Here is a 25,222-nt window from a genome sequence, read left to right on the forward strand (position 1 = left end):
CAGCGCCAGGAGTTTTCGCGACCAGTGAGCACAGGACCGAGGAAGATGGTTTGATCCGTCCTGTACTGACTGGTGATGCATAATGCGGAGATGCTTCTGCGCATGCTGCAGAATGCCACATCGTTTCTGCATGACTTTTAGCACTCAGAAGTTGGTGAATTATTCACAGCGCTCGAGTGATATTGACTCAGTAATAATAACAATGATTGTGCTGCTGTTGATGGTGGTGATACAGCAGGGTGCGCACCGGAGACCCTGAACCCTCGCACTGTGCATAAGCACGGTGGCAATTTTGGGTGAAATATTCACCGTGCATGCAGTTGCTGAAGTCCTCTCATGCCCTCCCTCCTCACCATGGTTTTGCCAAAGCGTGCAGGTGAACAACAAACGGATGTGGTCCCCAAAGTGATAATATATTGTCATGTACATGCAGATGAGGATGATTCTGAAGTAACTGAACTGAAGTTCAATAAAAAATGTACTGAGAAAATACAATATTGCAAGCGTCCGCAATCTGAAGAAGCTATCACTGCCTTAAAAAATGATTTACTTTTACAGGATTGAAATCCTATTTACGAGAAGGAAGATACGAATTCAGCATATTCCGAATTTGAAAACATTTCTCTCTCTCTCTCTCTCTCTCTCTCTCTCTCTCTCTCTCTCTCTCTCTCTCTCTCTCTATATATATATATATATATATACGAGGTCTGTCAATAAAGTAACGGTCCTTTTTATTTTTTTTCAAAAACTATATGGATTTCATTCATATGTTTTTACGTCAGACATGCTTGAACCCTCGTGCGCATGCGTGAGTTTTTCCACGCCTGTCGGTGACGTCATTCGCCTGTGAACACTCCTTGTGGGAGGAGTCGTCCAGCCCCTCGTCGGAATTCCTTTGTCTGAGAAGTTGCTGAGAGACTGGCGCGTTGTTTGATCAAAATTTTTTCTAAACCTGTGAGACACATCGAAGTGGACACGGTTCGAAAAATTAAGCTGGTTTTCAGTGAAAATTTTAACGGCTGATGAGAGATTTTGAGGTGATTCTGTCGCTTTAAGGACTTCCCACGGTGCGAGACGTCGCTCAGCGCTCTCAGCCGCCGTCGTCAGCCTGTTGAAGCTGAAAACCTCCACATTTCAGGTTCTATTGATCCAGGACGTCGTGAGAGAACAGAGAAGTTTCAGACGAAGTCGGTTTCAGCATTTTATCCGGATATTCCACTGTTAAAGGAGATTTTTTTAATGAAAGACGTGCGGACGGATCCGCGCGTCGGGACGCAGCCAACGCGGTGCGGCGGCACAGGAAAAACACCTCCGTGTTGATAACCATTTGTAAAATCCAGGCGGCTTTTGATGGCTTTCAGTGGAGTGAGTATATGAGAAATTGTTTAACAGGCAGGACATGTTCCAACTTGTCCTTAAGGCTTTCAACAAAAAAATCATAATTTGAGTAAAATACTAAACGATAATAAAAACAATATAAAGGAAACATGGAAAATACTGAATATTATTATAGGAAATAAACCCAAATCAAATAACTATCCAACATACTTTACTTATAACAACAAAGATGAATATAACATGAGCCAAGTAGTGAATAGTTTCAATAAAATTTTGCTAATGCTGGGCCAGAGTTGGCAGCTGAAATCCCACACAGTCCATGGGAAAATGAATAATTATTTACCAGAAATCTGCATGCAATGTTTCTCAGCCCAGTAGATGAAAGGGAAATTATTAACGTAGTTAGGACCTGTAAAAGTAAAAAGTCAGCGGATCATAATGAGGTACATATGCTCTTAGTAAAGCGAATAATTACTGAAATCGCAAAACCATTATCGTATATTTTTAATAAATCATTTCAAACTGGAATTGTTCCTAACAGTATGAAAGTGGCAAAAGTTTTACTAACTACGGGGTCTGAGAGAAAGGAAGGAACACCTCCGTTTCGGAGTGTTAAAGGACAAGTTGGGACAAGGCCAGCTCTCCACAATTTCTCTTATACTCACTCGACTGGTAAGCACTGAAAGCCGAGATAGGCATTTGTCTCTCACACACACACATACACCTACACCTGTTGCGGCATACCATGAAAATATGTAACAATGTTCATGACACACTTGGAAATCCCCACGCTCAGCAGCCGTCATTTTCTCCCATCGGGTATCTGCGCTTGTATCTGGATTGCAGTTGGGCTTCCCCCAGAAAATAGCGTTTTTTGATTGGAGGTGGTATTTCCTGGAGATTCCTTATTATGAAGTCGGGGAAATACCCTGCCTTGCCCTTGTTTTTTGAAATTTTGTTCTTGGTTAATTTATTGCAGAGACCATGATCTTTGAATATTTTATCAATTTTCAACAGCTTCAGAACAAAGGATCAAGTCTATAGGATGCATTGAATGGTATATAGGGTGTTTTAATATATCATAATGTAAAATCTGGTGAAGTTTTGTTGTAATCTGATAAGCAAAAGACACATTTTCAATCTGAGCTTTGAGTAATGTTCTGCACCGATCTTGTGTGTGGGATTCTGACGTGAAGATCAATCTCATGTAGTGGGTGACATTTTGTGTCAGACATCACTTCTGATGTCTCCAGAAAATTTGAACCATTTATCCCCATTACTTATTGAAATATTGCATTTTGAATACAACCAAGCAGCACTGGCAATCTAAATTTGATATAATATGGTAATAATTAGGACCTTCAAAATTAACTTCCTCTGGACTGAGTGGACAGATCTTGACAAATCAGGTGTCATTTTGTTCATTACTGTGGCCTCTATCTTTCTAATTAGATTAATAATGCTATTGAATCATTTTGAAAAAAAATGTCCAAGTTTGTTGCTGGTGCAGTGGATTGTATGTAGCAACACACCTGGCACATATTGTCCCTGGCAACAATATGTCCTGTAAAACCTGGACACATATTGTTGCTGGTGACAATATGTGCTGCAATAGGGCCATGAACATTGGCATATATCAGTGTGGCGACAATATGTGCACTGCAACAATATGTGCTGTAACAAGGTGTTCGAGTCCAAAATGTAATTAGCAATGTTAACTAATATTTGTAGCTTCTCCAAAACTATTAGTCCTCTCAGTGCTCCCTTTTGAGTGTTCATCCTTGACCCAAAATACATAAGCATGCCAAACAGCAAATGTCAGCTGTGCTCAACATGTTTGTTCCTGACCTGGGGTCGTTTTGACCGTTGGGGTTTTTCTGTAATTATTGTATGGCTTTTGCCTTACAATATAAAGCGCCTTGGAACAACTGTTTGTTGTGATTTGGTGCTATATAAATAAAATTGATTTGATTTGATTTTGATCTAAGTTGCAGGCACGCACGCAGTTTTAATTTGACAATCATAGGCAGTGGCTGAAGAGATTAAAAAAACTAAACATTTCACTCATGGTACCAACATGAAACTTAACACAGTGATGGTAATAGCAACATGAGACCTATCTAAACTGATAAAACCAATTGAGCTACAAAATACAATATATCAATAACATTAACAACTGTTGTGTGGGCCGCTGAAGAGGAGGTACTGCTGGCCCACCACCAGAGGGCGCCCTGCCTGAAGTGCGGGCTTCAGGCACGAGAGGGCGCAGCCGCCTCGCAGGAGCAGCTGGGAGTGACAGCTGTCACTCATCACCACCTCATCACCAGCTGTCACTCATCACCACCACTTCATCATCTACAATAAAATCCAGGCAGCAACTCCACCTCCCTGCCAAGATATCGTTCTACCCGTCAGGTAAAACTCTCAGCTGTTTTTGGTGCCGAACGCACGTATTGTTCTCCTGAGTATCTTGCAGGCATACCTGTTGACTATCCGCAGCTGGAAGCTGGGTTTGTGGATTGTGGAGGAGACGACGCTCTTCGCTCCTCACACCCAATTGGATAAGTAGTCACTCAGGCGCTGCACGTTTATTGTTCCTGTGTTGGAGGTGGAGATTTACCCACAAAAAGGAACTGAACTGTTTGCTGACTGTTTTGCTGGGTGTGCACTCACCCACCATAAACTGGTTCTGCTTCCTGCCAGCAATACCAGGTCTGACAGCTGGAGATGGTGGCCACATGGGGATTCAGGACTTGGCGGCTCCAGTGTGCTCCAGTTCCGTCGGCAGTGGAAATCGTGTGGGACCCGGCTCTTCTCTGGACAGACGTCTTCTATCCTCGAGCCTGCCCACACGTCACCTTTGTGTATTGACTGGATTGTAAATCTGTGATTGTCTGTATTCCGTTGTGCACATTCACAACAGTAAATTGTTATCTTTTGGCTCATCCATTGTCCGTTCATTTACGCCCCCTGTTGTGGGTCCGTGTCACTACACCTTCCCAACAGGATATCTCGGCCAGCGTCATGGATTCCGAGGGGCGTCAACCATCGCTTGAACAACCAATGGAAAAGCAGGGTGCACAGGCGCCAGCAGGAGGCATGTTAGGTGAATGGCAGCGAATCTTAACCACCTTCACTGCTCAGTTGGACTTAGTGACCGAGCAGAGCACAATACTCAATCGCAGGTTGGAGGCTCTCACCGCACAGGTGGAAGCGCCCACACGGGGTGCGGCTGCAGCACCTCCTCCTGCTGACCTGGTGCCGAATACAGATATTCCAGTGGTCATTCAATGAACCCTCCCACCGTCCAATGAAGCATACATAAGCCCCCCGGAACCGTACGGAGGTTGTGTAGAGATGTGCGCAGACTTCTTAATGCAGTGTTCGCTCGTCTTTGCACAACGTCCCGTCATGTACGCGTCGGACTCCAGCCGGGTGGCTTATTTTATTAATTTGCTTCGAGGAGAGGCACACTCCTGGGCTACGGCACTCTGGGAGCAGAACTCATGGCTTCTATCAGCATATACTGAGTTTGTGAGGGAGTTCAGACTGGTGTTCGATCACCCAAATAGAGGCGAAACCGCTTTGAGTACGCTGCTGTCTATGAGACAGAGGCATCGGAGTGCGGCCGAGTATGCAGTCGCCTTCTGCATCGCGGCAGCAAGGGCCGGCTGGAATACTGTTGCTCCCTGCTGCCTTTGTAAATGGACTGTCTCTGGTCCTTAAGGAGCACCTGGTGGCTAAAGACGAGCCGCGGGATTTAGACGGGCTTATCGACCTGGTAGTACGGTTAGACAACCGATTAGCAGAACATCGACGGGAGCGAGATGAAGGGCATGGTCAGGCACGAGCTGTCCCTCTTCCTTCCGGCTCCGAAAGGGAGCCGTCTTCCCCACGCTCCACAGCCAGAGGGCTCCGTGTGGCAACAGCTCCCCCTGCTGACGTTGTTAGGGAAACGAACAGGGCCAAAACAAGATCAGATGACAGATTGAGGAAGCTGGCCCGCAGGGAGTGTTTTCTTTGCAGCTCAACGGAGCACACACAGAAAGACTGCCCCAAACGGTCAAAACAACACTTGCCCTTAGAGACTGGGCTCAGGGTGGGTCACAACACGCACGAGAGAAGTGCACGTAAATCAGCAGTCACGATCCTGTGTGGGGATTTAACCCTTCAGGCCCCAGCACTTGTGGACACGGGGTCGGAAGGAAATCTGTTGGATAGCAGATGGGCAAAGGAAGTAGGGCTCCCTCTAGTGGCCCTTCCTTCATCATTGAAGGTACGGGCGCTAGATGGCACCCTTCTCCATTTAATCACACACAAGACACAGCCAGTAACTCTGGTTGTGTCTGGGAATCATCGGGAGGAGATTGAGTTTTATGTAACTCCTTCTACCTCCCGCGTTATTTTGGGCTTCCCATGGATGGTAAAACACAATCCCCGGATTGATTGGCCGTCTGGGGTTGTGGCTTAGTGGAGCAAAACCTGCCACTGGGAGTGTTTAGGATCCTCGGTTCCCCCCGGTTTGACCGCTAAGGAGGAGGTTAAAGTCCCCCCCAATCTGACGGCAGTGCCGGTAGAGTACCACGATCTTGCTGACGTCTTCAGCAAAGATCTGGCACTCACGCTGCCCCCGCACCGTCCGTACGATTGTGCCATTGATTTGATCCCGGGCATTGAGTACCCGTCCAGCAGGCTGTATAACCTCTCACGTCGTGAACGCGAATCAATGGAGACCTACATCCGGGACTCTTTAGCTGCCGGGCTGATCTGGAACTCCACCTCCCCGATGGGTGCTGGTTTCTTTTTTGTGGGCAAGAAAGACGGCGGACTCCGTCCATGCATTGATTACAGAGGGCTGAATGAGATTACGGTTCGCAACCAATACCCGTTGCCTCTGTTGGATTCAGTGTTCACACCCCTGCATGGAGCCAAAATCTTCACAAGGCTGGATCTTAGAAATGCGTACCACCTGGTTCGGATTTGGAAGGGAGACGAATGGAAGACAGCATTTAACACCCATGTAGGTCACTTTGAGTACCTGGTCATGCCGTTCGGCCTCTCTAACGCCCCCGCGACGTTCCAAGCTTTGGTAAATGACATCTTGTGGGACTTCCTGCATCGATTCGTCTTTGTATATCTGGACGATATTCTCATCTTCTCCCCGGATCATGAGACTCATGTCAAGCATGTACGTCAGGTCCTGCAGCAGTTGTCGGAGAACCGGTTGTTTGTGAAGGGCGAGAAGTGTGAGTTCCACTGCACTTCTTTGTCCTTCCTGGGGTTTATAATCTCCTCCAACTCCGTCGCCCCTGATCCGGCCAAGGTTGCGGTGGTAAGAGATTGGCCCCAACCGACAAGCCGTAGGAAGCTGCAACAGTACCTCGGCTTTGCAAATTTCTACAGGAGGTTCATTAAGGGCTACAGTCAGGTCGTTAGTCCCCTGACAGCCCTGACCTCCCCAAAAGTCCCCTTCACCTGGTCGGATCGGTGCGAAGCCACGTTTAGGGAGTTGAAACGCCGGTTTTCAACTGCGCCAGTTCTGGTGCAGCCCAATCCTAGCCGCCAGTTCATCGTTGAAGTGGATGCCTCTGACTCAGGGATAGGAGCCGTGCTGTCCCAGAGCAGGGAGTCCGATAAGGTCCTCCACCCTTGTGCCTATTTTTCCCTCAGGTTGACCCCGGCAGAGCGGAACTATGACGTCGGCAATCGGGAACTCCTAGCAGTGAAAGAGGCTCTTGAGGAGTGGAGACACCTGTTGGAGGGAGCTGCGGTGCTGTTCACGGTTTTAACGGACCATCGGAAACCTGGAGTACATCCGGACCGCCAAGCGTCTGAACCCCAGGCAAGCCCGCTGGTCACTGTTCTTCGGGCGTTTTGACTTTCAGATCACCTACCGCCCCGGGACCAAGAACCAACGATCTGACGCCCTGTCCCGGGTCCACGAAGAGGAAGTCAAAACCGAGCTGTCAGATCCACCGGATCCTATCATCCCCGAGTCCACTATCGTGGCCACCCTCACCTGGGATGTGGAGAAGACCGTGCTGGAGGCCCTGGCATGGAACCCGGACCCGGGGACGGGTCTGTAGAACGGACTTCACATCCCACCAGAAGCCAGAGCTGCAGTCCTGGTCCTCTGTCGCGGTTCAAAGCTCTCCTGTCACCCAGAGGTGCGAAGAACCATGGCAGTGGTCCGGCAGCGCTTCTGGTGGGCGTCCATGGAAGCCGACGTCCGGGAGTATGTCCAGGCCTGTACCACCTGTGCCAGGGGCAAGGCTGACCATCAAAAGATCCAGGGACTCCTCCAGCCGCTTCCGGTGCCTCATCGCCCCTGGTCACACATCGGCCTGGACTTTGTCATGGGTCTCCCGCCGTCCCAGGGCATGACGACCATCCTCACGATAGTTGACCGATTCTCCAAGGCGGCCCACTTCGTGGCCCTCCCGAAGCTCCCAACAGCCCAGGAGACCGCAGACCTCCTGGTCCACCACGTTGTACGTCTGCATGGGATACCAACTGACATTGTCTCGGATCGTAGTCCTCAGTTCTCCTCTCAAGTCTGGAGGAGTTTCTGCAGAGAACTGGGGGCCACCTTGAGCCTCTTGTCCGGGTATCACCCACAGACGAACGGACAGGCAGAGCGGGAGAACCAGGAGCTAGAACAGGCCCTCCGCTGCGTGACCTCCGCGCACCCGGCAGCCTGGAGTAACCATCTGGCCTGGATCGAGTACGCTCATAACAGCCAAGTGTCCTCTGCTACCAGCCTCTCCCCATTTGAGGTGTGTTTGGGGTACCAGCCCCCATTGTTTCCAATGGTGGAGGGAGAGGTCGGTGTCCCCTCGGTCCAGGCCCACCTACAAAGATGCCGTCGAGTGTGGCGCACCGCCCGCTCTGCCCTGCTGAAGGCCCGGACGAGAGCCAAGGCCCATGCAGACCACTGGCATTCCCTGGCCCCTGCATATCAGCCCGAGCAGGAGGTGTGGCTTTCAACAAAGGACATCCCCTTACAAGTGGACTCCCCTAAGTTGAAGGACCGATACATTGGACCGTTCAAGATCCTCAAGATCCTCAGCCCAGCCGCAGTGAAGCTACAGCTCCCAGCTTCACTGCGGATCCACCCAGTATTTCATGTCTCACGAATCAAACCATGCCACACCTCACCCCTCTGCACACCCGGACCGGCACCGCCTCCTGCCTGGATCATCGACGGGGAGCCTGCTTGGACGGTTCGCAGGCTCCTGGATGTCCGTCGAAAGGGCCGGGGTTCCAGTATTTGGTGGACTGGGAGGGGTATGGACTCGAAGAACGCTCCTGGGTGGCCGACTTCTACACCCGTCATCCCAACAAGCCTGGTCGGGCGCCAGGAGGCGCCCGTTGGGGGGGGGGGTCCTGTTTTGTGGGCTGCTGAAGAGGAGGTACTGCTGGCACACCACCAGAGGGCACCCTGCCTGAAGTGCGAGCTTCAGGCACGAGAGGGCACAGCCGCCTCGCAGGAGCAGCCGGGAGTGACAGCTGTCACTCATCACCACCTCATCACCAGCTGTCACTCATCACCACCACTTCACCATCTACAATAAAAGCCGGGCAGCAAGTCCACCTCCCTGCTGAGATATCGTTCTACCCGTCAGGTAAAACTCTCAGCTGTTTTTGGTGCCGAACGCACGTATTGTTCTCCTGAATATCTTGCAGGTGTACCTGTTGACTATCCGCAGCTTGAAGCTGGGTTTGTGGATTGTGGAGGAGACAACACTCTGCGCTTCTCACACCCAATTGGATAAGTAGTCACTCAGGCACTGCACGTTTATTGTTCCTGTGTTGCAGGTGGAGATTTACCCACAAAAAGGAACTGAACTGTTTGCTGACTGTTTTGCTGGGTGCACACTCACCCACCATAAACTGTTTCTGCTTCCTGCCAGCAGTACCAGGTCTGACAGCTGGAGACGGTGGCCACCTGGGGATTCAGGACTTGGCGGCTCCAGTGTGCTCCAGATCCGTCGGCAGTGGAAATCGTGTGGGACCCGGCTCTTCTCTGGACAGACGTCTTCTATCCTCGAGCCTGCCCACATGTCACTTTTGTGTATTGACTGGATTCTAAATCTGTGATTGTCTGTATTCCGTTGTGCACATTCACAACAGTAAATTGTTATCTTTTGGCTCATCCATTGTCTGTTCATTTACGCCCCCTGTTGTGGGTCCATGTCACTACACTTTCCCAACAAACAACACTGTTAAACTAACATAAGCCACAATAACATTTAAAATCTCAAAACCCCAAACTCCCATGGTGCATTGTAGCACAGCATTCATTGTTTATTGCTTTGCTAAAATTGCTGATTTCTCCAAAAATATTTGTCTTATCAACTTTCCGTTTTCACAGCGTTCATCCTTGACCCAAAATACATGAGCATGCCAAATGGCAAATGTCAGCTCTCCCCAGTTTTTGCGTTATCGAAGTCATACACACACACACACACACACACACACACACACACACACACACACACACACACACACACACACACACACACACACACACACACACACACACACACACACACACACACACAGGCCATTTGGCTCTTATAATATAGATAGGACTGATGGAGGACTGTGTGGTGACTGTGATATGAGGAATGGACAAACCGAAAGGGACTGACTGTGCAGTTTGTCTTTGATTGATATTGTATGCTTGGTAAGTCAATTTTTGATAATTTGTCATTAATTAGGAATATTTTGGATGTTTCCAGTTCATTGGGCATTGACTGCGGTCTCATTTCATTAAACCAGGAAAAAGCTTTTGATTGTGTTGAGCACTGTTACCTCTGGAACATTTTGGAAAGTCTTGTTCTCAGCACTGGGTTTATTGCCAAGGTTCAGGTTATGTACTAGGACACAGAGTGTGCTAAAGGTCAGTGGGGGTTTATGTACACCTTTTACACTTTTACAATACATCAGACAGGGATGCTCAATATTTGGTATGTTGTATGCACTTTCCATTGAACCAATGCTATGTAAATTATGCTCCTGTGTGCATGGTTTGTTTTTACCAAATTTAATAAGAATTTGACTCTGTCAGCTTATGCTAATGATTTGGTTGTTACTGTTACACCACAAGGAGATGTAAATGCACTGGAGAGAATTGTGATTACTTTTAGGAGAGTTTCTTTAGCAAAGGTGAATTGGAGGAAACGTTAGGCTCGAACAGTTGGCAGGTGGGCTGGGGGGTTTCCTTGCCTACCAGGAGGACTGTAGTAAGTAAGAGGAGGCTGGAAATCTTTGGGACTGTACTTTGGGGAGGAAATGATGGCGAGAAAGAACTGGGATGGGCTTGTCGAGAAGGTGGACAGAGATGAGTCATCATACAGAGGCAGAGTGCTAATTGTTAATAATTTGGTGACCTATGCTAGACTGTGTGACAAGAGAATGTTCACTTTGAAACGTGAATACTGCAGGGTCTGAGTTTCTGAATCAGGGAGCAGTAGCATCTCTTCATGGGATTCAGTCAGAATGATACATCAGAAGTGTGTTGGAGTCTTTGGATGTCAAGCTGACTGCAGGTTAAAAGGACATGCTGAAGGAGTATGAAAATGTAGCAAAAGTCCCTGATGAACGGAACCTTTTTCCTGAGCTTTGTTTTAATGTAGACACTGATGGACTTGCAGAATATCTTTGTCTCACCAAACATTCTAAGACTGGAGATCTGAATATGAGTAGTGGGAAAGCCATATACACATTATGTGTGAAAGCTCTGAACAAGAACTGGTTAATGAGGTAACTGGATACTTTATAGAGATCACATCTCCGTGTCCGGTGTAGCAAAATTACATGCCTCGCAACGGGGGACCATAAAAATGTAATGAATCTTTACTAAACCTCACACGGAGGAACCATAGAGATGTAACAAATTGGTCAATTCTAGATCGGCTCACATGGGAGCACCAAAATAAAATGTAATTAGGTATTGTTAAACTCCCAACTTGAATTAGATTGGCCTAGACCTCATTTAATGGGTCACCAAAATAATTAACAATTTTAGGGTTTAATAATTATTATTTAATATTTAATTTACTCTGGGCACCACATATTTGAAGCAGAGGGACTTTAATTTAAACATTCATTAATTTATCAGTCTCAAATTAATTAATCAGTCTCAATGTCATTAATCAGTCTTGGGTCTGAAAGTCTGAATTCTACAATATGATTGACCAAAGGTTTCCTCCTGAGCACAAAATAAACCACAGCAGAAATATTTACAATTTATTTACAAGTATACAAGAAATGAACTGTTTACTGGCATTTTTGTGGACAGTGATTAAAATAAGTTCACTGATGAGCACAATTCTTACTAATTCATGAGATGTTGGAAGAAAGAGAGATAGAGCTTAAACACTTTAAGTAAATAAATCTGATTAGAATTTAGTGATGGAATTTGAAGCCAATTATTAAGAAAAATATCAAACGTGAATATGTTTTAAAAAAGGAGAAGTAGAAGCTACTTTGCATCCACTGACAACAAACACTTTTTCTGGAACCTTTAACTGGGTTACTTAGCTGATACATTGAAGAGATGGTTCGGAGGGATCCATCTGTCCGTCCGTCTGTCCGTCATTCTTATTTGGGTCAGGGGTTAACTCAGTGGTCTCCCTGGGTGATCCCAAAGGCTTGTGTCGACTGGCTTTACCAACAGGACAGCTGATGTTTTGAAATCAGCTTCGTCATCAGCTGGCTGGCCCCCAGAGGTGGAAGGCATTTGTTGAAAATGGTTTCTGATAGCTTTTAAAAAGTTTGTTGGAGCCAGATTAAAAGTCTTTGTGAATTTAGAAAAAAAAAGCAAAAACTTTAAGAGCATTGGAAAATTACAGAAAAAGGAAAGTCACTTTTCTGTCAATTCGGTATTATTTTGAAAAGTTCAGATCGGACGTTCACACCTTAAAGTGTCAGGTTAAAACTTTGTTAAAAGTTTGTCAAAGAATAAAGGATGAATGAATGCCATGTGGTAGCGTTAGCTTAGCTTAGCTTAGCAATGGGGCCTTGTTGACCCAAAAATAAAAATTAAGCATTTAAGGAAGAGAGAGAAGAAAGGCACTCCAAGAGGGAGCCGGTGAAAGAGAGATAGGCAAGGGGAGGGTAAAAAAAGAGCGGAGAAACTCTAACTTTTTAAAGGGGGACTAATGTCACCAAACTCCACCCATTTAGGGTGTGAAGTTTCACAGAAAACTTCTGTGTTCATAGGGCAGACACAAATGATTCAACTATTTAAACACATCAACTATTTTCGTATACTATTGTTCCAAGACACTCAAATGGATACATATTATTAATCGTCACTCAAACACTCCATTTGGTCAAAACAGAACATTTCACCATCAACATATTGATAATGCAGAAAGATCACACTTAACACACCTCAGTTACAAGGAACACATGTCAACAAAATGGAATGATTATATGCAAAGCATTTTGTTTGATCAATCAATACAAACAACATTAGAAGTTTTATATATGAATAAGAATCCTGATGCATTTCTTTTTTTATTTTAAACAAAAGGTCTTTTCCTTTGCTTAGACCTAAAGATAAAAGCTGATTGTCAAGACTCAAAGTTTATAGCCATGGGTTATCATGGAAGGTTCTGGCTTTGGTGTGAAGTCATAAAATTTGGGCTCTCCTGGCCTGGAGAAGCTCAGATTCTGACATGAAGCAATTATAATGTCATGTAATTCATAGTGACCGAAAATTCAACCGTTAACCAGGCAAGGTTTCCCTTTGAAGAACTTTGAGTTACAGTTCTGTTTTGCTGTGAAGCACAGTGTTGGCCCATGGGGGGATGTCTCCATCTTATCTCCAGATGGCACCAGGAATTTTAGCTGAGAGTGAAACACACACAGTCTCTGTCTTCAGTTCCAAACCTCATGTTTTTGTTGAGACAGCATTAATGTATTTATTTATTTAATTAGGGTGAATCGAGGCCATGGCTATACCGGGATGACCTCCATCCAGAAATGGGAGTGGGTGTCTTCTTCTGCAAGCCTCCTGTCCTGGATACCAGCACAGACTCTCAAAATATCCTCTATATTTGTATTGTTAAGTGTGTCGGTAGCATGGCCCAAGCAGTTGGTCACCCCGTTGAGTCTGATCTGCTTGAGGTTTCTTCCTCAAATCATCAGAGGGAGTTTCTCCTTACCACTGTCTCCTCTGTGCTTGCTCTGGGGGTTGGTAAGGTTAGACCTTACTTGTGTGAAGCGCCTTGGGGCAACTTTGTTGTGATTTGGCGCTATATAAATGAAATAAATTGAATTGAAATTGAATTGAATTGAATCTCAAGCTTGTGTGGAAATTTCTCTACAAATCTCTCTGTCTAAGAGGGTAGGAGACCTTTCGTGGGAAGCACTGAAAGGGCCTGTGGCCACAAAATTGTTTGGTTACCAAGATCAGTCCCAGAGTGTCTTCATTGTATTGCTTCTGTTCTACGAGTTCTACGAGAAGAAACACACATGAACCATGGTCTTCCATCTAAGTACTGATTGAAGACCCAATGTGCCCCTCTGAGATCTGACAGAATCAGGCTGACACAAAGGAGAGAGGCTGCTGACACACAAATCGATGTACTAACAGTCCATGGTTTCATTTTAACATTAGGAATTTCACTCCTATTTCTGTGCCTTCAAACTGGTGTAAAAGTTCAAAGGTCAGCACAAGGCTCTTGCAAGATTGTTACAGAGATAAGAGATCTCGGCACCTGGGTGAACTCAGCCCAGGTGTTGGCTCGGCCTGGAGAAGCCAGCACCAGGAGAACTGGGTGTTTCATAATCACATTACTTTTATTGTACCTGGAGTAATTGCCTATGGGCCTTTTCTAATTAGGACATCCACAGGGAACAGAAAGTTTAAATAAATCAATGGCCACTTATAAGACACTACGTCACCCCACCAACCCACCACCTCCCAGAATGGCAGGCATCAAGACCCCCTACCAGCCACCGGGTCCATCAGTGGACAAGAAGCAAACTTGTAGATAGACTGTGCAAAGGACGACTTTTACTTGTTGCATCACCATTTCATAGCTTTATGATTGAGTGTAACAAAGTGCTTTAAACTTTAAATCTAGACTCAATTATTCCATGTGATATCTGCCAAACTGCAAGTGACATTTCATGTCCTCTTTTTAAGAAAATCCTTCACTGTTCCACCATATCATGGAGCTGTGTAAGAAAATATGACTTTCTTGTATTTATTCCCCAAAGGTCTACAAATCCCTGATGACCATTTCTGCAGTACTCAGTACCAACACACACTCAGAGGGTTGTAATCTGGTGTTATGTTTACAACACCAAAAAATGCAGACACAGGTCTGGACTTGAGAGAACAATTCAGAGTGTGAATATGTTCCATATTGGTTCCATCATAGAAGGAGAGCTCACTGGACAGGTAGTTCAGATACAACCCAATCTTCTTCGGTCTGCCTGTAAATTTTATCTCTGTGGTTGTATTTTTATTCCAGACTGCATATTTTTGGCCACCACATATCAGATAATCATTTTCGATTCCTAGTTTCCAAAAATCCCTTTCACCAACTTCTATTTCCCAGTAATGTTGTCCTGTTGTGAACTCATTAATGCTGAATGCATCATTTGACCTAGTGTAAAAGGAACTCTTTTCATACGTGCTAGTTTGCATGTCAAAGCCAAAAGAAGAGCCAATCTCTCTACCATGAACAACTGAGGGAGAGCCAAACTTCTCAGCATGTCATTTCTCATAGAATTGAGATGTGCTGGTTGTTCTAGAGGAAGAAAACAAACTTCTCCCATCATCAGATACAGTCACATTTTGTCTGTGACCTACAAGTTTGAGGTTTTCTTCTCGAGGTTTGATAATCTGAAGCATCTCCTTCCACACAAAGAACTGCAGGTGACTCTCAAAAGGCCCCAGATTGAGAGCTGAACTCATTACTTTGAGATTTTTTGATCTGGGTTTGAAATGTTCTGCAGTCATGATGATTTTCTCATCAGCACAGGTCTTTAGAAACCTCTCTGATTCTTTGATCTCAAGAGCTGATGTCACCTTCCTCTTCAGCATCTCATCTTCAGACAGAACTGCTTGTATATCAATTAACCTCTCGATCACCTTCTTAACATCTTCATCCTCTTTGTGTTTCAGCTCATTTATGATCTCCCTTTCTCTCTTTCTCAGAAACTGGTGCATCTCCTCAAACTGAGTGCTGATTTGGTTCCTCAGCTGGTTTGACTTCACTTTTTGTTATTTCTTCTCTCTGTGAGTCGGCGAGGTTCTCTACAGTACACACGTCATCAGAAACACGTTGCATTAATTTCTCCAGCTCCTGCCTCACCGATGCAGATGCTTCTTTGATTGGTTTAAACTTATGTCCGGCGTGCTTCTCTCCATCTCGACATATGACACAAGTTAATGTCTGCTCTGTGACGCAGAACAACTTCAGCTTTTCATCATGTTCATGGCACAGCCACTCAGAATCCTGTGGAGAAAAAAACAACCATCATCAATACAATCCAAAATATCAAACACATCAGGGTTGTCATAATGCTAAAATGTCTAACTTGATGCAGATATCCAAGAAAATTCCTGATACACAATACCATTTTCAATACTATTGGTGTGTGTGTTGGGGGGGGGGGGGGGGGGGGGGGGGCAGGAAGACATTATTTAAAAAAAAAAGATTACGACATGAATGACAATACTATTTTTATATTATCTGACATCGTGCAAAACAAAAATACAGTAACATAACTGTAAGGTATGTGACATTGTGCAATATAGTACATTTTATATACAATCATGGTCAGAATTACCAGATCTGCTATTTTTTTTAACATATATATGTTAAAATATGTTAAGAAATAAATGCAAACAAAACAAAATGGTATCATTTTTTTCCCCAAATTTACTGTCTAATAACAGTCAAGTTTCATTGACCTTTATTTGTGATTGTGGTCGGAAATTTCCTTTCACTCTTCATCGACCTGAATGTCATGGTAAAGGGCTTTTAATGATGTCCGTGAATTGTTCTTTTGTCAAGGTGGAATGACTGCAAAATCATTAATGATGTCAAAAAACAAGACCTGGGTGCACAAGTTTATATTTATTTCAGATGTTCTCTAATCCCAGCCCAGTCTCATGGCTCAACACCCCCTTTTCTACTTTTTCTTACTAATAGTCCAGTTTCATAGCCTTAAGAGTGTGCATATCATGAATGCTTGGTCTTGTTGGATTTGTGAGAATCTACTGTATCTACTGGTATCTTGTTTCCCATGTAACAATAAGAAATATACTCAGAACCTGGATTAATCGTTTTAGTCACATAGCACTACTATTATTCTGAACACTACTGTAAAACCCATTGTCACAAACCTCGGTGTTAAAATGGACAGTGATTTTAAACTTGATAAACAGATAAACTCATTAGTTAAAACCAGTTTTTTTATCATCTGAGCCTTTTATCTAAAATTAAATCTGTCGTATCATTAGTGTTTGATTCATGCTTTTATCTCAACCCGTTTGGACTACTGTAATGCACTGTATAATGGCATTAACCAGGCCTTCCTCGCCTGCTTACAGGTTGTCCAAAATGCGGCTGGTTGTCTTTTAACAGTCACTCATAAGCATGATCACATCACCCCCATTCTTGCGTCTCTCCATTGGTTCCCTGTCTGTTTTAGAATAAATTTTAAGATTTTATTGTTTGTTTTTAAGTCATTAAATGGTCTGGCACCTCAGTATATTGCTGATCTCATACATATCTACACCACCATGAGAGCATTGAGAGCCGTTCATCAGTTCCGTCTTGTTGTGCCAAAAAGCAGACAAAAGACCAGGGGGGACCGTGCTTTTTCAGTGGTGGCTCATAAATTATGGAATGAACTGCCCATTCATATCAAGATGGCCCCCACCCTGGATACTTTTAAATCTTGTTTAAAAACTTATTTTTATTCCATGGCTTTTAATACTGTATGAGAGTTGTGTGGTATTCTGACTCTGCTTTTATGTATTGTGTCTTTATTTTTTAGTGTTTTAGGTTATGATATCTTCCTTATGTTTTTAATTTATTGTTTTTTAACTTTATTTTATTTGTTGTGCAGCACTTTGGTAACCTTGTTTGTAAAATGTGCTATACAAATCAAACTGGATTGGATTAGACAAATTTAGACAGATTTGTGAACAATATTTGAGAGAAATAGGTCTTTTATGTGTATAGAAAATGTTTTAGATCTTTGAGTTCAGTTTATGAAAAATGGGAGTAAAAACAAAAGTGTTGCATTTCTATTTTTTGTTCAGTGTAATATAGGAAAGAGTAGTTTTCCATTCATTTTCATGTCTGATCTTCACCCTAAGGTCCAAGTTCAAATGCAGTTGGGTCAAGGGAGTTGGGATGAATGATTTGCTAAGTGTTCAATGCAAATTTAGGCTTTAGAAGAGAAATTTGGTGCCGAGAAGACAAAATATACCCCAAAAGCTCTATTTCTTATCCATCTGCATGTTTGACCATGGCCAAAAAGTTTATGGCCAAATGTAGTGTACTTGATACATGATTTTCTGGAGGTGTTCAATACAAACCTAAGCTCTAGAATTGATATTTTCAGAGAGAAAGAGGTGTTTTGTGGGTGTCTTTGCCGGCTGTTATCTCAGATTACCTTGGAAATCTGGGTCAAGATCATATGCATAGATATCACATTTGTGTCCATTTACAATATGAGACAAGTAAGTAATGTCTTAGAAAGGGGCAACAGGGAAATCTAGAGCTCTCACAATGTGACATGCATGCACAGATGCATGAACGGACACACTCACGAAGTCCATTTCAGAGGTCCCGCTTATTTGATGGCAGGGAACAAGTGCAACAGCAAAAATGCCAGGTCTATATCCATTTTGCACACTTCTATATCTTTCAGCTCTCACTACTTCTGAGAAAACCCAACCGAGGGAGTCCATTATTGTCTGCCACATGTTCTTTCTTTACTGCTGCAGTATTTACTTTGCCTACATTCATAGCATGTGTTGTGCTGGAATAAAACATGGTGCACACATATTTTCCATTGTGAAATCTCTGATGGGCCCATTATGTTTTTTAAAGACAGCCATGAGCATGTGTTTATCCAAGTTATATAAACCTGACTTAACCAAGTCACACTGGCTCATCCTGGATTAGCCTCAGAGCCAGTATATAATGCCAGGATATGTGGTCCATGCTGGGCCCGGCTTTGGCATTAATTTGTTATTTATAAATTCATACAACCCCAATTCCAATGAAGTTGGGATGTTGTGTAAAATGTAAATAAAAACAGAATACAATGATTTGCAAATCCTCTTCAAACTATATTCAATTGAATACACCACAAAGACAAGATATTTAATGTTCAAACTGATAAACTTTATTGTTTTTGTGCAAATACATATTTGCTCATTGTGAAATGGATACCTACAACACATTTCAAAAAAGCTGGGACAGTGGTATGTTTACCACTGTGTTACATCACCTTTCCTTCTAACAACACTCAATAAGCATTTGGGAACTGAGGACACTAATTGTTGAAGCTTTGTAGGTGGAATTTTTTCCCATTCTTGCTTGATGTACGACTTCAGTTGTTCAACAGTCCGGGGTCTCTGTTGTTGTATTTTGCGCTTCATAATTCAAGGATTCAAGGATTCAAAGGAATTTTATTGTCATATGCACAGAAGAACATGTTCCCTGCACAATGAAATGTGTCTACTGCATTTAACCCATCCTAATTGCCAGTAGGAGCAGAAGTCGCCATTAGGCGCCCGGGGACCAGCTCCAGACGTACATCCCTGCCTTGGTCAACAGCACGGCTGAGCAAACCAACACCAACCCATAACAAACGACACACACATAACACACAACACACATAGGCCGGCCCGGTACATAAACACATATAAAAAGCACACACGAGGGAAGAAAGAGAAAAAAACCCTCATAGCCGCTGCGTTACACAGCAGCAATGAGGAAAAAAAAAACCCATCAGCACAGAAAAACAATAATCACACAGACAAACAAAGACGCCAACCGAGATTTGAAGGTCCAGTTTATCAGAACACTCCGGAGGCAGCCTATTAGGCGCCGTCAACGGCCTTGTCTGACAATCCTGGAAGGGGGAGGGGCTCAGCCCTGAGCAGTCCACTGTCCACAGTCAACGTCAGAGCTGGAGAAGCTGAGGGGAGGGGGGAAGACCAGGGAGCGAGGCTTAATTGTTGATCTTCTGAGGAAGTTTTATCATAGCAACCTTGAAGTGCAGCTGTGTTTGGGGAAGCCAAATGAATAGCCAGATTAGCAGACGCCTGAGAGATTCCACAGTTCTGAGAACAGAGTGGCTCTCAATGCATCTGAATGTAGAATGTGGTCTTCACAGACAGTCAGAGCGGGTTTCCAGGGCTGCGATTCTATTCGAGATGTTTTCCAATGCGCGGTTAACCCCCGCCGACTGCGCAGCCACTGCCTTCCCAATCGAATCAATCATGTAGGGCAGCCTGGAAGGACCAATCAAAGCTGCTTCCACTTTCTTGATTTTCCGGTAAACCAGCGCCATGCCCGCTCCACACAACAGAAAGCCGGTCACCACCAAGCCGAATATGTACACATCTTCGACTTCCTCCACAGAAAGCATGTAAAGGCACATGACCTGCCATCTCCTCCACGAGTCCATCACGTAACCCATCACATGTGTCCCGGCAGGACAGGTCGGGTCCTCCGCCAACGAATGTCTTGTAGAAAAAATATTGTCAATTGCGTTCAGAGACCACTTTAACAGATCCATTTTTGTCATTTTCCAGAAGAGCAAAGCTGCAGCCTCACAGACAACACACCACAGAAGCAGGAAAGATAAGGAGGGAGGGAGAAGAGAAAAGTGCGTCCGTCTCGGCCGAGTGCAAGCTGGCAAAAAAAAAAAAAAATGCACCACACATTTTCAATGGGTGACAGGTCTGGACTGCAGGCAGGCCAGTCTAGTACCCGCACTCTTTTACTACGAAGCCACACTGTTGTAACAGGTGCAGAATGTGGCTTGACATTGTCTTGCTGAAATGAGCATGGACGTCCCTGAAAAAAGACGTTGCTTGGATGGCAGCATGTGTTGCTCCAAAACCTGGATGTACCTTTCAGCATTGATGGTGCCATCACAGATGTGTAAGTTGCCCATGCCATGGGCACTAACACCCCCCCATACCATCACAGATGCTGGCTTTTGAACTTAGCACTGGTAACAATCTGGATGGTCTTTTTCCTCTTTTGTCCAGAGGACTTGACGTCCATGATTTCCAAAAACAATTTGAAATGTGGACTTATCAGACCACAGCAACTTTTCCACTTTGCGTCTGTCCATTTCAAATGAGCTGAGGCCCAGAGAAGGTGTTTCTGGATATTGTTGATGTATGGCTTTCGCTTTGCATGGTAGAGTTTTAACTTGCACTTGTAGATGTAGCGACAAACTGTGTTAACTGACAATGGTTTTCTGAAGTGTTCCTGAGCCCATGCGGTAAGATCCTTTACACAATGATGTCGGTTTTTAATGCAGTGCCGTCTGAGGGATCAAAGGTCACAGGCATTCAATGTTGGTTTTCGGCCTTGCTGCTTACATGTAGAAAGTTCTCCAGATTCTCTGAATCTTCTGATTATATTACGGACTGTAGATGATGGAATTCCTAAATTCCTTGCAACTGAACATTGAGAAACATTGTTCTTAAACTACTGGACTATTTTTTCATGCAGTTGTTCACAAAGTGGTGATCCTCACCCCATCTTTGCTTCTTTTATACCCAATCATGACACTCATGTGTTTCCAATTAGATGTTCATTGAGCATTCGTCAACTTTCCCAGTCTTTTATTGCCCAGATGCTCCTTTTATACCCTATCATGAGTGTCCTCATTTCCCAAACACTTGAGGGTTGTTAGAAGGAAAGGTGATGTAACACAGTGGTAAACATACCACTGTCCCAGCTTTTTTGAAAAGTGTTGCAGGCATCCATTTCAAAATGAGCAAATATTTGCACAAAAACAAAGTTTATCAGTTTGAACATTAAATATCTTGTCTTTGTGGTATATTCAATTGAATATAGGTTGAAGAGGATTTGCAAATCATTGTATTCTGTTTTTATTTACATTTTACACAATGTCCCAACTTCATTGGAATTGGGGTTGTAATTTTGTGCAATACTCCTCATGTTTAGGCACAAGTGGTATTCGACAATTACATAATTTATGGAATAATCTGGATTATAATAGCATTTCCTGGATCTGGTGTGTTATGATTCTACAAGATGAGTGTATCAAAAAATAAATAAATAGGATATTGTAAAGAACTTAAAGAAAATATTTCTGCTTGAGGTCCAGCATTTCAAAACATTTCAGAAGAGAACATTTTGGAGCAGTGTTTTGAGTTTGCAGTATCAACAAAATGTTGTTTTCAATCAATCAATTTTTTTATATAGCGCCAAATCACAACAAACAGTTGCCCCAAGGCGCTTTATATTGTAAGGCAAGGCCATACAATAATTATGTAAAACCCAACAGTCAAAACGACCCCCTGTGAGCAAGCACTTGGCTACAGTGGGAAGGAAAAACTCCCTTTTAACAGGAAGAAACCTCCAGCAGAACCAGGCTCAGGGAGGGGCAGTCTTCTGCTGGGATGGTTGGGCTGAGGGAGAGAACCAGGAAAAAGACATGCTGTGGAGGGGAGCAGAGATCGATCACTAATGATTAAATGCAGAGTGGTGCATACAGAGCAAAAAGAGAAAGAAACAGTGCATCATGGGAATCATGTCTTTTTTTTTTATTCCAGTTTTACTTACCCATTCTGTTTTTATTTTGCCCATATTCGCCCACACAGCCTGCATCATGCCACACCCCTCAGTTGTTCACTTCTTAGCTGGTCAAAGTGCACCATGTTACTCCACACAGTTGGTAGTCTAGTGTTCAGAATGCAGCAAGAGACCATGAGTGTAAAAACAAATGATTGTTGATAATGTGCAGGATTCACTAACCATCCAGCAGGTGGCAGACATATATATTGGTTGTGGTGGCCAAGTGGTTAATGCGCTTGGTTTCAGTGCAGAAGGTTCTGGGTTCAAATCCCACCCCTGCCACATTTCTCCATGTAATGTGGAGTTGCATCAGGAAGGGCATCCGGCGTAAACCTGTGCCAATTCAACATTCAGATCCACCTTGGATTTGCTGTGGCAACCCCGAGTGCAAACAAGGGAGCAGCCGAAGGGACTTACTTTTATTGTATGGTCAAAACAAAGTTGCTCTTTTGATTAATGTCCCTTCAGCTGCTCCCTTGTCAGCACTCAGGGTCGCCACAGCAAATCTGAGGTAGATCTGCATGTTGAATAAGCACAAGTTTTACACCGGATGCCCGTCCTGACGAAACTCCACATTACATGGAGAAATGTGGCAGGAGTGGGGTGTTAACTATCAAAATGTGAATCAACTGCAAATCGTGAATTATCCTCAAACCGTGAATTGCAAAACATGAATACTGCAAAAATATCTCCCGTAACATGAACGCACATCTCACAAAATGTGAATTTCTTCACAATTTGGTGTACCATATGTGCTTGGCTGAAGATCCAATGGTGCAAAGCTACCATCTATGGGATTATGACTGCGCACCTCTAACTTTCATTGCATGGGGCTTTGCGTCACCTGTTGACTCACATGCGCGCTAGACTCTTGCATGTTCCCTATTAGTGGGTGAACAATCCAGTAGAGGTGGGCGGATCGATCTTAATATCGCTAATATCGATGCCAACGCTGGTATTGATATGGAACGATCCTCGTGTAAAAAGCTCGATACTCAAGCTTTTTTTCTCTTCCGCATGCACTGTCTGCTGTGCACGCAGATTCATCAAAGTCTACTCTCTGTCTGTAAGAGCAGCGCTGCGCTGTGTCACACAACACGGAGCAATGCACCCTTGTATTGTGGTTTGTCAGCCCTCTACCTCAGGAGATTTTGTTTTGAGTGTTTTTTAAACAAAAATGTTGATTGTGATAAAAAGTATTTTGTTGTCATGTACAATGTTTGGCGAAATTCTGTCCTAGGTCTTTTGGATCCTTTGGATCTATGAAGTTTAAATATGACAATGTATCGGTATCGATATCGGCGATACTGGGCCTGTATTTACTTGGTATCGGATCAATACCAAAATTCCCGGTATCACCCACCTCTACAATCCAGTGCTTGGTGAATTCTGCTTTATGATGATACGAAGAGACAACATAGAAGGATCGAAAAGTGGCGTTGCTATGAACGCTTGGCCGACACAAGCCAGTTATACCTGTGGTAACTGTTCTGACACCTGCTTAAAACGCAAAAAGTCCGAAGGCTCATGAAGCCCCGCTTTCATGGTCTGTATTCATACTGAAAATCAAGATCAAGCTCTGCTCCATGGGAGGTTTCTGTCCCTTTCTGAGTTTGCCTTCGGACACCTGCGCTACCATTGACAGGTGTATCGCCCCAGTCAAAGTCCCCACCAGATGCTTGACACCAAGCGAGAGAACCCGCTTGGGGCTCACCTCTCCATGTAGTGACGCTACCCCATTAAAAATTGTGGAGATATTGCTTGCGATCAAGACTTCCTGAAATAATTGATCCGTTAACTGAAACACATAAATTACTTAAACGTAAAGAAAATATATTTCATGAATAATATTCACATTTTGCCACTTATATTTTGCGGGATATTTTATTCACGGGTAGCAGCAAAATTATTAATGGTTCGTAGAAATTTTCATTATTGGTTTGCGCATAATTCACGATTTGAGAATCAGAGTTTGTCCCTATGATCCATTTCTTTAAAAAAGACTACAGCATTCACTGCTTTCGGTTTGTCACCTAAACAAGCCGCCTTGGAAAACTGACTCACTAACCTCACTGTCCGAGTCCAACACTGCAACCAGTGCAGAAGAAAACAAACAAGCCATGAGGCATAATATAGACACAAGTGACAAATGTTTCATGCTTACCATACAGTATGTTAAATGTAGCACAGACTTACCTCTCTGTAATTTCCATGTTCTCTTTTTCTTTTCTCATCTTCTTTAGCCTTTTCAGCAAGGCTTTTCAAAACATAACTGGGTGGAAGACTTTCTGTTACAGTGAAACAGCTGTGTGACACAGAGGACAAATGCCCTGTGACTTCAGTGACTCTGTAATACATTCCCTGCAGAAAGAATGTCCACAGAGAAGCATTACCGGATCAGTAAAGATCGTCAGACAAACAGAACAGGTTAAATCTTCTGAGTAAGAGACAGAGGCCATGTCTTCTCTCTGTTCTTCCCTTTCCTGACTGAGGAAGTTCACCTTACTGGAACAACCCACCCCCCTGCTAGAGAATGACTCAGCATAAAAAAACATCTCCGTGTTGGAAACCATTCAGAAGATTCAGACGGCGTTCGATGGCTTCAGTCGAGTGAGTATCCGAGAAATGTGTAACAGCTGGACATGCCCCAACATGTCCTGTGAGACTCCCAGATGGAGGTTGTTTTTTTTTTGCTGCGCGTCCTGAGTGCTTCGTGCCGAGCGCGCGAAATCCTCCACACTTCTTTCATTACAAAATCTCCTGTAACAGTATTGCCTCTACTGGTGGTTGGCTCTCACTGTGGTATTGTATCACTTCCTGTTCCGGAGCACAGCTGTGTTTTTCTGTATCTGTTAGCTGTTAATCTGCGCAGTTAGATTGATCTAGTTATCTAGATTACGATTTGTTCCCAGTGTAATCTTTACGTGCCTTAACTAAAGCACTCCTTCTGCTGAATCACCTCTAAATTATTTACACATTATTCACTTTGCGTGTTTTTAGGAATCTGCTAGGCTAGCGTAGCTACTAGCTCTTAGCCGATTTAG

General features: G+C 44.0%; 2 protein-coding genes across 2 annotated transcripts in view; both read right to left on the reverse strand.

The window, feature by feature from the left end:
• Positions 1-24,420, reverse strand: part of LOC117512138 (nuclear factor 7, ovary-like) — a 49,885-nt gene extending 25,465 nt beyond the window's left edge. The window contains exon 1 of the mRNA XM_034172118.1: positions 24,375-24,420. The gene's annotated coding sequence lies outside the window, so the exon portion shown is untranslated. The remainder of the gene's footprint in view (positions 1-24,374) is intronic.
• The window catches only part of LOC117512139 (nuclear factor 7, brain-like), a 52,082-nt gene continuing 41,924 nt past the window's right edge, over positions 15,065-25,222 (reverse strand). Inside the window, exon 4 of the mRNA XM_034172119.1 lies at positions 15,065-15,577. Within this exon, the coding sequence (XP_034028010.1) occupies positions 15,080-15,577 (498 nt within the window). The 3' untranslated portion in view covers positions 15,065-15,079. The remainder of the gene's footprint in view (positions 15,578-25,222) is intronic.

Source organism: Thalassophryne amazonica, chromosome 6 (assembly GCF_902500255.1).
Source record: "Thalassophryne amazonica chromosome 6, fThaAma1.1, whole genome shotgun sequence".
Taxonomy (NCBI): domain Eukaryota; kingdom Metazoa; phylum Chordata; class Actinopteri; order Batrachoidiformes; family Batrachoididae; genus Thalassophryne; species Thalassophryne amazonica.